The sequence below is a fragment of the Thermobia domestica genome, chromosome 11 (assembly GCF_964235325.1).
Source record: "Thermobia domestica chromosome 11, izTheDome1.hap1.1, whole genome shotgun sequence".
In the NCBI taxonomy this organism is placed as follows: domain Eukaryota; kingdom Metazoa; phylum Arthropoda; class Insecta; order Zygentoma; family Lepismatidae; genus Thermobia; species Thermobia domestica.
The window spans coordinates 127,455,135-127,471,405 of record NC_137464.1 but is presented as its reverse complement, the minus strand read 5'-3'; the positions used below and the strand labels follow the sequence as shown (position 1 = coordinate 127,471,405).

Genomic DNA, 16,271 nt, shown 5'->3' with positions numbered 1-16,271 from the left:
ATGCGAACAGCTTGTTTTCTATTATTAAGATACGATGCAATTAAAGATAATTGCAAGCCAGTAATACCATAATAGTGCAACTTCGCAATTAATATATTATGTGACACGGTATCGAACGCCTTACTCAAATCTAATAATGTAACCCCAACATGAAGATTGTTCTCCAAATTATCTAACACTTCTGATACTATATTTTCCACGGCTTTAGTCATGTAACACCCAGGTCTAAATCCAAATTGCATATTATGAAATAATTTATTTTTCTCAAAATATCTTGACAATTGATTCTTAATGCATTGTTCAAAAACCTTAGATATTATTGGTACCAAAGATATTGGGCGATAGTTATTAAGCTCAGTTTTATCATTTTTCTTGTAAATCGGAACTGTAACAGTCAATTTAAGGCACTCTGGAAATTCCCCTTCGAGAAGTACGCAATTGAATAAATAGGTCAAAGGTTCAACTATTATGTCTATTATCTTCTTTAGCATGTTGTTAGAAAACCCATATATATCCTCACTATTCGAACCTTTTAATTTGTTGACAACTGACAGTGCAGTTCTAATATTTAGGGGGTCCATAGGAAATGAGTGCTAGGTTGATTAATATTTGTCTGTGTCAATAAGCAAGCGAAATCTACTTGTGAACTAATGCCATTTTTGTACCTACCAGTTAGTTTGTTTGCACTATTTACAAAATATTCATTGAATTTATTTGGGGATATCTTTAGCGAGTCTTCAACAACTTGTTTCCCTAGCTCCCTGTTAATAATAGACCAGGCCGCAGAGCACTTATTTTCTGAAGAATGAAGATATACTATTCCTTTTTGACTTTTCCTTTAAATGAAATCCAATCCGAATTAATACTGGATAAAAGGGGCACTTTAGCGATCAAAACATTAAAATAGTATAGGAAAGAAATACAAAAGACGATCTCGATGTAAGGATTTCTTTCTTTCCTTTTTATCATGCTCTTCTAATAGTAGCGTATTACGACATCTATATAAGAGTAAAATGTATCAAAAATAGCGTATTAAATAAGTACTTAGGGTTGATATATTTCAAAAATGAAAATCGGGGACGCTACTAAATTACGAGAATCTTTGAAATCCTTAAAATGAAAGGAAGTGTTTTAACTAATTTACTTCCTTCCATTAGATAAATTTGCTCAAGTATTACGTAATCACATTTTTAGTCACTTTAGTAGACCTTCTCCTTCCTAGTTAAGCAAACGTAAGCAGATGATTTACCCTCTTCCCCTGGTATTATTTTTTTTAATTACTCAGGATCTGTTATGTTTCGTGATTTCACACTACAACACAGTGGGGGCTCAGGAGCAACGGAAACGCGTAACCAATGTTGAATAAAACGAAGGGAAAAGAAATCTGCAGCAAACAATTCGAAAAATAAGTTTTTCCCTACTTCATAAGCTTCTATTAAAAAAAAAATACTCAATTTTCCTATTGTTCAGTTTTATTAATTAAAACAATATATTTTTCTTCTTGACTGGTCAGCGGAAAATTATCAAAAATATCGGTCAGAGATTATTGATTAAAATATTTCAGAAGCAAGATACAGATTGAAACAGAGTATTAAAGATAACAATAAGATTGAATAATAAAACCTTTTGTCCCTGGCCAAATGAGACGAATGCTTCGTTAAATGTCAAAGTAGTTAAATCGTAAACTTAATTAAATCCATGTTTTATGTATTAAAGTTTTTTTTTCAACTTTTGAATTGCCATACTCAGAAGTTGAAGAAAATAATTATATACTTAATCCTGTGAAAAAGCAAATAATATAACCTTTCTTTCTTCTTCGCTGAAATCGGAGACATTTAAGCGTCCCGAGAAATATCTTCGGGACGCCGGGAAGTAGATCTCGATTCCGTGACGGTCCCGAATTTTTCGGGACGAATGGCAACCCTAACCGCATTTAAAATCAACACTTAAAAACATTAGCATACTTATGATCGTATGAAGAATTTTAGATCGTAGAAGAATTTTTCAAGTTCAACTACGGATATTTTTATATAATTAAAGTATCCATACCAACAATAGCACTTTCAAGCAGTTTCATAAATATCTGTATGAGGCAAGGATAAAAAGGGAATGATGCAAGATGTCTACTTAGGACATGCTGAGTAAATGTTTTGAATATTTATTTTTTACAAGTTTTAGTTTCCTAGTAATTTTACTCTTACAATATCCTATTAATTACAAAGAATTATTACAAATATAATTAATCAATATAATACTAATGAAACAAGAAATTATCTGCAAATACTATATGGAAGAAGCTTCTACAAAATGAGACTAATCGAGCAGTAATTTAATTTACAAATAATTACTATTAATACAAGTTATATTTCCCTACAATTAACATGTAAAAAATAATACTATTATTAGAAATAATTATATACCGTAACTTTGATTTCACGAAGATGTGAAAATGATTTATAATTATAAAAAGGAAACAACGGAGGAAAAAAGAACTAAAACATGGTTCAAGGATATGACAAAAGAGTTTATAACAATTGTTATTAAGAGACTTGGATAAACTTTCACTTGCATTGTTAAAAAAGTACCTGAAATTTCTAAGTTAAAAACTCAGCGTAACATATTCTGTAATTGTTTTTCTGCTGTAAAACAGCAACACTATATCCAGCTATGATATGCAATATGAGGGCGATCGGTCAACTAATTTGTTTACATCTGCTGGTTTTACTAGTCAACCTCAAGTGTCTTTTTTTTTTTGTTTGTTTGTTGTTGTTTAACAGTGAATAAAAATATTGAGCAAAAAGTTTGCCTGAAATTTGGTGCTGCCAACGCAATTTCGTGTGCAGCATCATTGAAAATGTTAGAAAAGACCTATCAGAATCCACAACTCAAGCATACAAGAGGTTCGAAGCATTCAAGAAAAAGACCAAAAAGTGTGTACAGATTTGATTTGTTCCTGTCATCCTTTAAGGTCTTCGATTGACGAAAACAGAAAACTGTCGTGAAAGCTTGAGAATGATGGCCCTGAACCTCAACATTTCCCACGATACCGTTCGTACCATTCTTATTGATAATTTAGGCATGAGATCGCGTCGCCACTCAACTTGTTGCGAAATTACTGAATTTTCTCCAAAAAAGAACATCAGAAACAAGTTGCTAAAGATAGGTTTGATCGAACCAGATCCAATCCTACATTCAATACATTCATCAAACTCATTATTACGGAAGATGAAACATAAATTTACGAGTTTTGACATGCAAACAAGTCAATAGGCTACTGAATGAAGAGGGAAAAAATTAGCCAAAAGCAAAGAACTTCAAAGTTGCTCCATAATCAAGGTAATGCTGACTTTTTCTTTAATTACCGTGGTGTTGTGCATTCAGAATCCCTGCCAGAGGAACAAATAGTCAACAGAGAGTACTACTTGAGCATCACGATATATTCGTTGCAAAAAACCGAGCTGTGGAGGAATAATTCATGGATAACGCACCATCATACAAGGCGATTATTGTGAGCGAATTTTTGGCAAAACATTCGACGAATATTCTTGACCAAACTCTGTGTTCACTTGATATGGCCCCAGCTGATGGTTTCCTGTTTCAAAAACTCAAAGTACCACTTCGGGAAAGATGTTTTGACTCAGTTGAATCCATCAGACGAAATTCGTTGAAGGAGCTAAAGGTTATTCCGGAAAATAACTACAAAAAGCATTTTGATGATTGGGTTAATCGCTGTCATATGTATATTGCTTCAAATGCGGGCATATTTTCAAGGTGACAAAATAAATGTCGATGATTAATTAAACATTTTGACAAATTCCGGGTACTTTTGGACAGAATGTATATGGTTATATAACAAAAATTTAAACAGTACTCAGAGATATTTGTAAGAAAGATCTATGTCTGTATCATTTAAAAATAATAAACCTCGAATGAAGAAATATTTGCATAAGATAGGAAAAAATCCTGAATCAAGAAAATATCACGCAGATCTTAGCATGCAGTGCAGTTAAACGTGCTTCTTTCGTCAGTAAGTTCTGAGCGAATTAACCGATTTGAGTACGGTTTTCGATTACTTACAGAAAATTATCATCTTTTCCCTAGTTCAAACAAATCTGTACTCAAATAGACTAGCTATTGCAACCGTTTATGCGGTTTTCCTGGCGAACGCATGCACCTGATTTGTATTTCTGTACATTTTTTTAACGACTCCTAACTTTACGGATACATTTACGAAAATTCAACGCATTTAAGCTTTCTATTTATTTATTTTACGTAAAATTATGGAGTATTATTGTGCATAAAAACGAAATACAACAATTAAACTTTTGTTATGTATTGCAATATACAATTTAAAAAATTCAAATTACTTACGTGAATATTTCCGTAACACATGTGCAAAAGGTGAAGGGCATATTCTTTGTTACGCCCACCACCTGGAATAGCAGCGCAACATGCAAACTCCAGGTACATTTCAACTGAAATCAAACAAATAGTATTTATTAGAATTTATTACTCTACAAGTAATTTAATATAATATGCACTATTACATAAGACGCAAAATAATAAACAGAGTTGTTCAAATCTCTATCTTGGAACGTAGTCGCATTAAAGGAACTTAATTCTTATGCTGTTAACGTTATATTTATCTACGCACGTTGAACTCCTAAAGTGCCAAACTGAGGATTGGACCATAAAGTTGACATTTTTTTCATTTCTTAGAAACACTCAGAACATCTTCCACTAGTTTTATGTATCGGAAGACAAATAAACCCAAGACAGAAAAGTGAAAAAAAAAAAAAAAAAAAAATTCCATTGAAAATGACTTTCCAAAAATACAGAAAACAATGGTAATCGATACAGCTTTTTATCTATTGGCGTTAAGTATATGAATAGTTAGAAGCTCGTAGGTCTTCCCACTTGCATTCTACTACTTTAGAACATTTGGTTGTCCAGTCTGGATGGAATTATTGCTCTACGCTCTTTGTTTTCTTTATATATTTCAAGCATTTTCCTCTGTGGGAAGAACTGCAAAAGATTTCTAACAAATGGCGTCAGGTTATCTGGCATGGGCGAGTCTGTAACTTCGTCTGTATAAATCAGAAACGACTAGAGACAAAGGAATGAAACAAAAACTGAGTGGAGAAACGTGATAGGCGAATCGAATGCACAATGCTGCTTTGTCCACTACCCCTTTTCATGGGCATTGGAGGATCTCTCGAAAATTTTAAATGGGAAACATTTTGAGAAAATGGAAAAGCTTTGTTATTTATAAGCACGGGACGTTTTATCTGACTGTGCAAGAACTTGCATTTAAATGGTGTGATTATTTCGTTAACGGTGCCCCACGAGCAAAGAAGGAAAAACTATTACAAATTTGTTTGTTTATTCATGATATTTTAATGATATATCAAATTATATACTTTCCCATTTAAAATTTTCGAATGACCCCTCCCAGCACCCCATGAAAAGGGGCTCTATGGAAAAAACAGCACATTTCCTATCCCAGTTTTGTTTCATCCTTTTATCTCCAGCCGTTTCCGATTTGCAGTCACTGGACGAAGTTACAGACTAACCCTGTATATATAGAAGATGCGGCGCAAATTCTTGTCTTATCCCATTGCTTTTGGTTAACCTGCAAACCTGCATTCGCATGATGAACGTAAAACGTTAGTAAATTCACAATGAATGCTTGCCTTTGGTGTTCCTCTAATTAGTGAGTGTTCCCTTGCTTCCTGCGACTGAGGAGTTTATTTGCATCTAGCAACATAGGCAAGCTGATAAAAGATTAAAGAGCTGTACTGTAATGTTTTGCAGGTAGTTAAAATGTTGAAGTTGTAACATTAAAATTATAAAATTATAATATGCAAATGGCACTCGAGGACATTTATTACACGCAATTTATATATATTCCAAAATAACTTTTACTATATATTATCTGTAAAATACAAATAGGTAGACAATAATTAATAATTCAATCTATAATTGTTTTTCCTCTAAATACATTTTCTCGACATGGCTTATCTGCCTAATGTGAGTTGGACCTTTCCAATGGAACCGATGGTGGCCAATATAAAGGTTACATCGTATACAAATTTATACTGTGAAGAAAACTCGAAGCAATGGCAAAGTAATATTACAACATTTATCAAGAATAAGTATTTCAGAGTGTCATAATTGGAATCGAGTCAAACCAAAAATATATAAAACTGAAATATATTGAAAACGAAAATATATTGCTGAAAACGAAAATATTTCTGATTTTACAAATTATGTTTTAAAAATAATTTTTGATTCTTCATGAAGCAAAATTATAGAAACCGAACAGGTCATTCAGAAGTTAAACTGGTTAATTACAGTAAATAATGAATAATTTATTACTGGAATGTAATAAACTTATTTGAACTAACTTAAAATAATGGAGTAATGGTAGTAGGAACTTACTTTCACTTTCTGTGCAGACTTTAGTAATGCCTGGGTCCCATAGGAGGTGTTCTCTCGAGGGTTCATGTTGAGCTTCTTCCCTGTTCGGGTTCCAAACAGGTATGTTACATTGGAACTGAGACCCAATATTCACATGAGGAGAGACATCAGTCTCTGGGGGTGGATCCAAGGATGGCCCTGGACTATCGTCGGGACTCTCTCCGGAACTACTACCTGTAAATATATTTGAATGACCATATTCGTTAATTTATGTATTAGGGATATGATTCTTCAAAGAATGGATTATTGATTGGAAGGTTGCATACTACATTCTAAAACTCCTTGAAAGCACATTATATCAGCTCTTATCATTTCTTTCGCTTCTTGCAGTTTTACAGATTGCAATATGTTTTGTTAATGTGTTTTGTTAATTATTTTTCTACCTATTTTCTTAACATTAGATTTGTGTAATACTATTATATTCTTCCAAAACCATTTAAATTGTTTTCATTAAACATAACGATCTCTTAGAATATATGACAAAATTTAAACTTCAAATTTTGTTACATATCTTCAATCCAATATATAGAAATTTCTTCTACCAACTATTGCTTTTAATCCCATCCCACATATTATTTGAAGTTTGATAATAGCTTAGTAAAGGAAAGTAGACATATTCTAAAGTACTAACATACAATAGATTGATTATTTCTATTTTTTACAACAATTATTCATCTGAAGAAGTAGGTATTCCATTTACCTACAATTTCGTCCGTTCAGTTTGATATATTTATTCTACATGAAAGACCCTTAGTTTAGAATTGGAAGTTCACATACAAGTAATGAAACTGTCAAAATAATACGACAGACATGATTCGTTGCAGGTGAAAAATGCTCTAATGCGAAGAAAGAAAAAGAACTAATTTAAGAATTACACATACTTACACATATTGCCAGTAAGAATTTCAGGGCACTGTAATTTTAAAACACAGATTTACTGACGGCAGTTAAATACAAAACTGATAAATTATTCAAAGAATTCATTTACAGAAACATTCCCAGTGGTTCAGCGCTGTGCAAAAGGACTTCTCATACTTCAAAGACTGCTTGGAGTGACAATCACTTTTCTAACATTTCAATCATTGTAGTTTATTGTGTACAATGATCTCTTTAAACAAAAATAAAATAAAAACTACTGTTAAAATATCCATTCGTTTCCAAGTTTTCACTGATATTCAACGCCTATACCTCTTAAGTAAACATGTATCTTACGTTTAGAATAATGAAAACAATAACTTTCTCCGTATGAACTAGTGTTTTGTTTTAAGTTTTGAAGCTACTAGTTACGGGATGTACAGTATTGAAATTGCGAGAACGAAGATTGCTGCAGAAAAGAAAAAAAATCGACTTCCTTGGATAATTTCGGACATCCACTTACTTTTACCTTCTGTAATATCTTAAATTACCTAACCCATTCGTTTAAAGGCTCTGATGTCAAAGTCGCAATAAAAAAAAGTGCAGTAAAATTTATTAAACATTCTATAGTAGCAAGCTATTACAATAATTCTCAATAAAACTTACAATAATAAGTTTATTAACCGAAATAGCATAATCACACTGCATTCATATAAATTATAATTTAAATATATAATTATAAGGTCAAAGAAAAACTATTGTCCAGGGATTAATATATATAAAACAATTCTTCTCAGAATATAAACACCTGATCCAGTTCCTTTCCAGGAGGTAAAGTGCCAAGGACTGACGAGACGTTACCACGTTGGATAGAAACAGATATGCGCTGTATTAGATAAGATGTGGAGCGAACTTCGCCGAAAACACAAGAAATGCGTCTTCCTACCTCCCTCTTCTTGCACCCCAAGCACCACTGCAATAGCGATTGGAGAGAAATGTGTCTCCCTACCTCCCTCTTCTTGCACCCCAACCACCACTACAATAGCGATTGGAGTGAAAACAAAACTTTCGAGAAGCTTGTTGTTAATTTTTTTTTTCTTTTCAACTTCTCTGCGATTAGCAACAGCTCCAGCGTTCATTGCTGACAGAGGGAGACTTGAATGAGCGTATGTATCAACGCATGTGAAGTCCCACAATAAACACTTACCTCTCATTCATGGAACCAGTGTCATCCCATCTGGTCGCTTTCCATCAGAACGACAACAACCAGAAGGTTCCCGTATTGAAGGAATTCCAGCTGTGTTAAGTGCTCGTAGTATTACATCATTAACGGAGGAGTGTCGGGCGAATCTACCAGCGCTCTTCATGCATGAAAGGTCATGCAGGCCACGTTGGTTAACCTCATCTCCACAAGCTGGACAGCGATGAGGCTCACAAACACCTAAACCTAAACGTAAGGCAACAGCAATTCGAAAGCTTTCATTTGACAAATGAAAGCCTAAAGACGGAGAAGGTATCGCCATCAACCATGCACCCGCTTCGGGAGATGAGGCAGCAAGGAGCCTGGCTTTATCTTCCGGAACCACAACAGATTGTAACAGATGATTATGTAATTGAGATGCAATTGGTGATACCAAGATGACTGATCACTTTTTGCTAATTTCTGGGAAGTTTGTATCTGCTAAGCTTGCCCACTTATTAGAGCCTTCCTGAACTGAACCATCTGGGTCCAAACAATAACCATGTGGAAGGAGAGCTTCGATTAAACGCAGAGATCCATGGTATGACGCTAAGAATGTAGGAATCGCCATATCCACAGCTCGTCGAATACCAAGACCGCCCAAGCCAACAGGTAAACATGCTTGCATCCAAGGGTCGTCATTTAAGGAGCAGTTCAGAATTGATTCAAGGCCAGTTTTCAGGACAGTATCATATTTTTCCAGCAAAGAACTCTCATGTCAAGATGGAAAGCATGGTAAAAAATAGGTCAAACGAGGGATTGATAAGATGCCCGTAAAAGAAAAAAGGCTGAATGGGCTGAAATTGAGGCAAGTCGAGACAAGAATAATTCTAAATTAGATATTTTATTCAGTAGCACGTTCGTGAGTGCTTCCGACGTGAGAGCAGCACCTAGAAGACAAGCATTCTGAATTGTTAGAGGACGCATGCCTGGTGCAGCCTCATTAAATCTTCTAAAGATTTCGTCGAATGTAGTTTCATCTGTTCCAAGGCAACCCACCTCGCATTTAGAAAAGTTATTAAGATGCGAACCAAGAAGTGATGCCTGCTTATTTATTTCTATTAAGGATGAAAGAACCACCTCGGGTTCACACCAATTGTTCCATCATCTAAGTACCAAATGTTTTATACGGTATTCAGTGATTTAACTAAAGAATGTATAGTTATAGTGAAAAGTGCTGGGCCCAGAGGATCACCTTGTTGTACACCTCTCTGAGAAGAAATAGTGTTTCCGTTGAAAAACGGGTCACTTGGTTGAGCATAACATTGATAAACATACGGGTAAATTGAAGGAAAATCATTCATCACTGCAGCAAGCATAGTATCACGGCGAAGCTCATTAAATGCGTTACAAAAACCCAACTTTACAACCGCCTTAGTAGCACTGTGAGTAGCAGAGAAATAAACTCGGGTTGCGTGAACAGCTACCTCGTCCCCATTAGGAACACAAACTCCAAACTGTTGGGGGGATAAGAAGTTCTTAACTGGCTCACGTATTCTAAATCAAATTATTTTTGACGATATTCTGCGCCAAACATTCCCAACTGCTATGGGTCGAATACCACCATCTTCTTCTTTTTTTTTTTTTTTTTTTTTTCAGAGCTGTAAGTTTGGCACCGAAAAATAGCGGGCGAACTTCCCTTGGTACTTTTCCAGAAATGATTAAATTAAGTAGATCACAAAAGGATTTTAGGAGTTTTCCCATCGATTCCAGTATTTGACAAGAAAAAAGGTTTTTTTAAGAATTGAAGGACGAAGCCCACCTATACCTCCTGCGCTGCCTGATAGAAAGGAGTTAATTGCTTTTTGAACCTCCATAGTCGAAACTCCTTGAAAAATGTGTTGATCATCAGGAAGATCCAGCGCAATGAAATTGCCAGGCTGGGCAGGATGTTTCTCCAACAGGGTCTCCAATACAGAGGCATCCGGAGCCGCAACCGTATTATCAGAAATTAAAAGACGTGCTGCTCCACGGATGTGCCCATCGGCAAGTTTATTCTCTACAGCCTTCAAATTAGAAAATTTGTGGTTTAATCGAGATGTGTTCATCTTTGTTAAAGGCCAGGTTAAAGCGTCATGGCCAATATTGCACCAGAAGTGAACTCGCTGCTTCACCCAAGAAGTCAGATTCTTAACTTTATCTGATTGTTTGGGAGCACTTAAGGCAACAAATGGAAAGAGGCATAGGTTGATCCAGTCTTTTGTATCATTTGAAGTTGTTATATGATTTAACACCTCTACGAGTGCATCAGCCAGTGTTGATCGAGCACTTCTTGGAACACGTCTTAAAATATGTGTCGAGGACCTTAGTGACAGTAATATCTTGCCCAGGTTATATATCGCCAAAACTTTTGTGTTGTTATTGCTGTTAGTGTTGGTAACATTTGCCGTTTTACTCTGAAGGCAGGCATTAAAGGTGATATCAGAGCAAACATCATCATCACCCACAACCCGATGTTTCTTACCATTATGTATAACTAGGCCTCTAGCACTTATATAATGTTTTCCACAATGAGGACAGGGCAATCAATGCATTAGCACTTCTAGAAACATCAGGGAAACAGTTACCATTGCTAGCACTTGTCACTGAATCACTATTTCTAAAAGCTGGCATCTTTCCAGCTTGCGAAGCACATCCGTCACTTGAAGATTCCATTAATTTAGTTTATTACGTAAAATTGTTTTAATTATATACATTTTAATTAAATAGGCCACTTTATAAATTAAATATAGGTATTGTTATTTTAATTTCGAAAGATATTTGAAAAATTAACGAACGTATGACATTTTAACTGAACTTTTGATATTATTAAAATCGGTTCTCCTGAACCGATTTAAACGTGGATTTCGCGTAATTGATCCTTAGATATTCAATGGTCCACAAATATCACTTTAGTGCACCAATTCACATGTCTTCCTGCATTAAAATTCAAATTTCATGGCGTTAAACGAACCTTGGACATCTAAGTCAACAATTACAACGTGTAGTAAAATTATTTGCTACAAAAATTGGAAATAGAACACAAACTTAGATGAGTATATATATTTAAAAGTTTTCTTTTGCGTACTCTAATATGTAATATCCGTCGCATTATTTTTTCCTGATGGTAACACACATAATGTTCTTTGACTCATTTGTGGTTTTCAGTTTTTAGATTTCCAATCAAGAAGCAAAGCTTTTCAATTCTCCTAAATAATAATGATTTGTTCCAAACTAATTATTATTCCCTCCTTCCCCTCTCCACTTCTGGACCTCATGCACAGAAGCTTATATTTTCATCCTATCGGTGACAAACTCGTTGAGGTCCACTTAGAAATGGCTAAAATATTGATTCGTCACAGAATAACATTAAATCCTATTCCTCTAGCTCCAAGAGAGCATTAGTATGGCTATTGGTAGATGAAAGAAAGGCCTTCATCATCAATAGATCTTGCTCCAGAAAACTAAGCCATTGGTGCATCTGCAGACCCAATTGGCATTAGCCAGTAGCAGTTCGATTTATTTTTTATTAGCTGTATGCATAAGCGTAATTGTCCTGTAAGTTTATGAAGTAGTACAAAGATATCTTGTTCTAAGTAAAATAGAAAAGAGATTATAATTTGTTTGTGAAAGGTTTTTAATAACTAAATTATGTTCTACAAAATAATTAACTGCAAAAAAGTGGTATCGGTAGGTAAATGGTAGTTTGCTTTACAACACATCAGTTTATTTTTAAAACAGTATATTACAGGATATCAATTTTCAATATTTCACAAGAGAGACAATCGTTAAAAATACTCTTTTTGGGAATCAGTGGTGTGGAATGGAGTAATGTGTTCGCGCATAGAACAACTGGTGGACCAGGGCTGTCATTTGGGAAGGAAATTGCCCCCTCCTGAGTGAGAAACACATGCTTTTTGAGAGATGGTATATTAATATAACCTGAAATTTTTATGTCGGTGAACAATCTTACCTTACCCGTGCTCCTGGCAAAATCTGAAATGATGCTATTGTGGTGGACTAAGAATAACAGCAAAAATTATATGTTTAAATTATATGTTTTCGGAGTATGGAAAATTTAAGAGTTACTCAACAACCGATTGTTTCTAGACCAATTAATTATTGCAAATATTAGTGTTTTGCAAGTAGTATAAACGGTTATATATACTGAAGTTGTGTGGAATGATTTTTTCCGTGCTAATGTACAACATACCGACATTTTCATTCATTTCAAGTCTGAATACAGGTAACAGGAAGACAAACAGGTTATAGAGTAAGGAAATCCAAGAGAAATACTTAATTAACACATAAATATTATTTCTACAGAGGAAAAAAATATCAAAAATGCAGTTCTTTCGGCAACGTAAAAAAATACTGATGATGGCTAAAATTTATCGATGAAATCTGTGACTGGATTCTTACTCCGATGCTAAAGTGAGTGTTGTACTTTGTATTACTAACTGTGACCTTGCCTATTTATACCATAGAAAGGAGGTAAAACCTTAGCTAAGACTTATTAAGCAATTGCTTGTAATATAATTGATACTGTTCCACAGAAACAATTAAGTAGAGATTTATACTTTGTAAACACTCAGAGTAATAATATAGCCATAAAAAAGTATTTTCATTTGCTCAGTCTGTCCAGTATTATGTATCCCAGAAAACTGAAGTTAAAAATCTTGTTGCAGCCCACTGTACATTATAAGTTAAAACCGTAGTTAATTGAAAGTTCTATTTGTTTACATTCAACTGTTGAGTCTACCCACCAACTAACATGCGATCACACAATATTAATACTCTAATCTATATATGGTTATAGTCCTTGACCTAATAATAAACAGCAAAGCACGTTTATGTTCGGTATCATCTCAATACATTTTAAAATAATTAAATTGAAAAATGAAGTTTACGTTGCAGTTAAATCGTCACAATATATATTACTGAAGAAATAGATAAATATTAATGATCAAATCTAAACTATTCTTACGCCCATTGTCCTATTTTGAAATAGTTAAATTGAAACTTTTTCTTTTTTTTGAAAATCTGAAACAATATATTATAAAATATGCCAACATTAAATTGAAACAATACAGTTTTTCAGTTGCAATTGTCATCATATTAGTTTTAAACCGGCAAATAGCCTACACGCTAGCGACATCTATTAGCTTCAGGCAAGCAAGTGATAGCGCAAGTAGCAACATCTCTTACGGGACTATTTATTATTACGAATAAGTGTGATGCACTCAGACGTTTATAAATAGAATAGCTATACTAACAAACTTCAGATATATTTTACAAGAGCACTTTGATCCGTGCCGACACAGTTTGTATTACTTGTGAAATCTGAAATATAGCTAAAGATTTTTATGTATGGCCTTCCACATTATGTGGTGTGATATCATATGCATTATACATGAAACTGATATTACCAAAGCACGAAATATATATGTAAAAGTTACAGCGAAACCTGTACTTACTTTTCTGAGAACTGACTACTGAGTTTCCCCATGAGTTTGCAGAACCAGAACTGCAAGTATTGCTGCTGATCACATGGCAGAATAGGCCTTGACCATTCCGCAAGGGACTGAGCATAGGAGGAGGAGTATACGGAATTGGTGAGAGCGTGGTTGATTGTGCATCTTGAATTCGTGGAGTACGCAATCTGGACTGAAATCCTGTGTGCTGATGCGATGAGAGACATAGTGGCTCAGGCCGTGGCTTCTTTCGTGAAGATCGGACTGGGCTGGCAGGTATGCTGTCATTAAAATAATAATAATAATAATGTGCATATTAGCGTTGAAAATAAACAATATATTGTATTACATATTATATATGCACAAAACTGAAGACAGTAATTGTACAGCAATTATCTAAGGTAGTAAATATAAATCCGAGAATTATTGACCAATTTCTCTATTACCTGTATTCTCTAAATTACTTGAAAAAGTCGTTTAGTTATTTTTGAAATTATTTAATTAAAAATTCAATTATTTTTATAGTTTAATTCTTTAAAAGTAAACGTAATATACTAAGCTCTTTCCAATTGTTTTAGAAAAAGAAAGAGTACTTAAACAGATATCTTCTTGCAACAGAACGTGATGTAATAGTCAGTAAACAAGCAATTCTTTGTTAGCATTTTTCTAGATTTAACGAAAGTTTTTGACATAGTAGATCATAATATATTACTAAACAAGCTGTGCTCACATATTTACATGACGTAATAGGAACTTGTCATAGTTGGATAAAGACTTGTTTACAAAACAGACAAGTTTCTACAGAAATTAAACATCGTAACTTATACAATGATGCTCTTGAAATCAGGCGATCAAACTACAACAAACTGCATGTTCCTCAAGCATCTATTTCTCCTTTCTTTGCTTTCCATTGTGTACATAAATAATATCTTTACTTACCTATGTCCAGTTATGGCTTATACTGATAACACTGCAATTTTAGTACATAATAAAAGTATTACTAACTAAAAATATTATTCTAATTCTTAAAAATCTAGAGGATTGGCGTAGTTGCAGTATATTAAAAGTGGTGAATATAACTAAATCAATGTATGTAGATGTTTCAACAGATCACGATATCAATCCTTGTTCTGCTCACATATTTAGTGAAAATTTTTGTATGGTGAACGAAGCTAAGTCAGGAGGTGTGTAGTGTGAATCCATAAAGATCTCTAGTGGGAAAAACATATTCGTAAAACTATCTAGTGTATATTTTTTAGAAAAATATAAAGAAGTTATAATTAAAGATTTATTTGTACAATTTCAATACCTGGTTTAGTATGGAATTGTTCTTTGGTATACTTCTAATGTAAGCCAATTAATATATAAAAATTCTTAAAAGAAAAAGTTTGCGCATAATTAAAAATACTTCTCAGATACGATAATGTGAATCACTCTTCAATGAATGTATTTATTACAATGCAAATATACATCTGTTTACCATACTAGGCAATATATTGAGGAAGATCAATAGTAAAATAGTGGAACTGAGTGCGTTATCCTGTGAAGGTCCTTTAGCACCCGTCAATGTGTAAAATTCTGTAACAAGTCTACACGAAAGACAATAGTATAAAAAAACACGCAAACATAGAGAAAAAAGCACAAGGATAAAATTAGTAACGTAGTAGAATATTAATTTTCGTTTGCCGGAGCTACGCAGTGGTAAAGAAAGACTTGAATTAGTGTGAAAGATAAAAGAGAAAACAGATACTTGTTGAGATTGTCACGAACTGGAAACGAAGGAGGTATTTAGTGACAATAAACAGGGAAATTGAGAAATAAGTCAAGTATAAACAATAGGTTCGACAGGTACGACATGGAAGTGATGAAGAAACAAAATCCCGAATGAATTGTTTGGTGGTCATGTCTGAAAGGTTGATAAGCTTGCTCAGGTAAAGTCATCTCGAAGTTGAGCATGATGAGGATGATCCACAAACAGATGTTGAATGTTTTGTCCAGCTCCACGGGACACAATGGTGGGTCATCGCCACGGAGTAGAAATCCATGTGTTAAGTGTGAATGTGGGATGTGAAATAGTTAGAATTCGTTCCTTCTGTCAAGGAAATCTTGAACTGTTAATCCAGAAACTAAGTGCAGGTTTGAGTACTAATTTATTGTTGACATCTTGGTCCCATTCGAGGTCCCAGCACTGACGGAACTGAGCGGTGAATAGCAAACGCAGATCTCTTCCTTCTTTCGCTGCA

At 34.2% G+C, this 16,271-nt stretch overlaps 1 protein-coding gene across 2 annotated transcripts in view; it reads right to left on the bottom strand.

Annotated features, from left to right (window-relative positions):
- LOC145664431 (uncharacterized) overlaps positions 1–16,271 on the bottom strand; it is a 1,424,688-nt gene that overhangs the window by 38,379 nt on the left and 1,370,038 nt on the right. For both annotated transcript variants that reach the window (XM_081731113.1, XM_081731114.1), the window contains 3 exons: positions 14,032–14,309; positions 6,442–6,654; positions 4,372–4,475 (listed from right to left, as the gene is read on the bottom strand). In XM_081731113.1, coding sequence (XP_081587239.1) covers positions 4,372–4,475; positions 6,442–6,654; positions 14,032–14,309 — 595 coding nt within the window. The remainder of the gene's footprint in view (positions 1–4,371; positions 4,476–6,441; positions 6,655–14,031; positions 14,310–16,271) is intronic.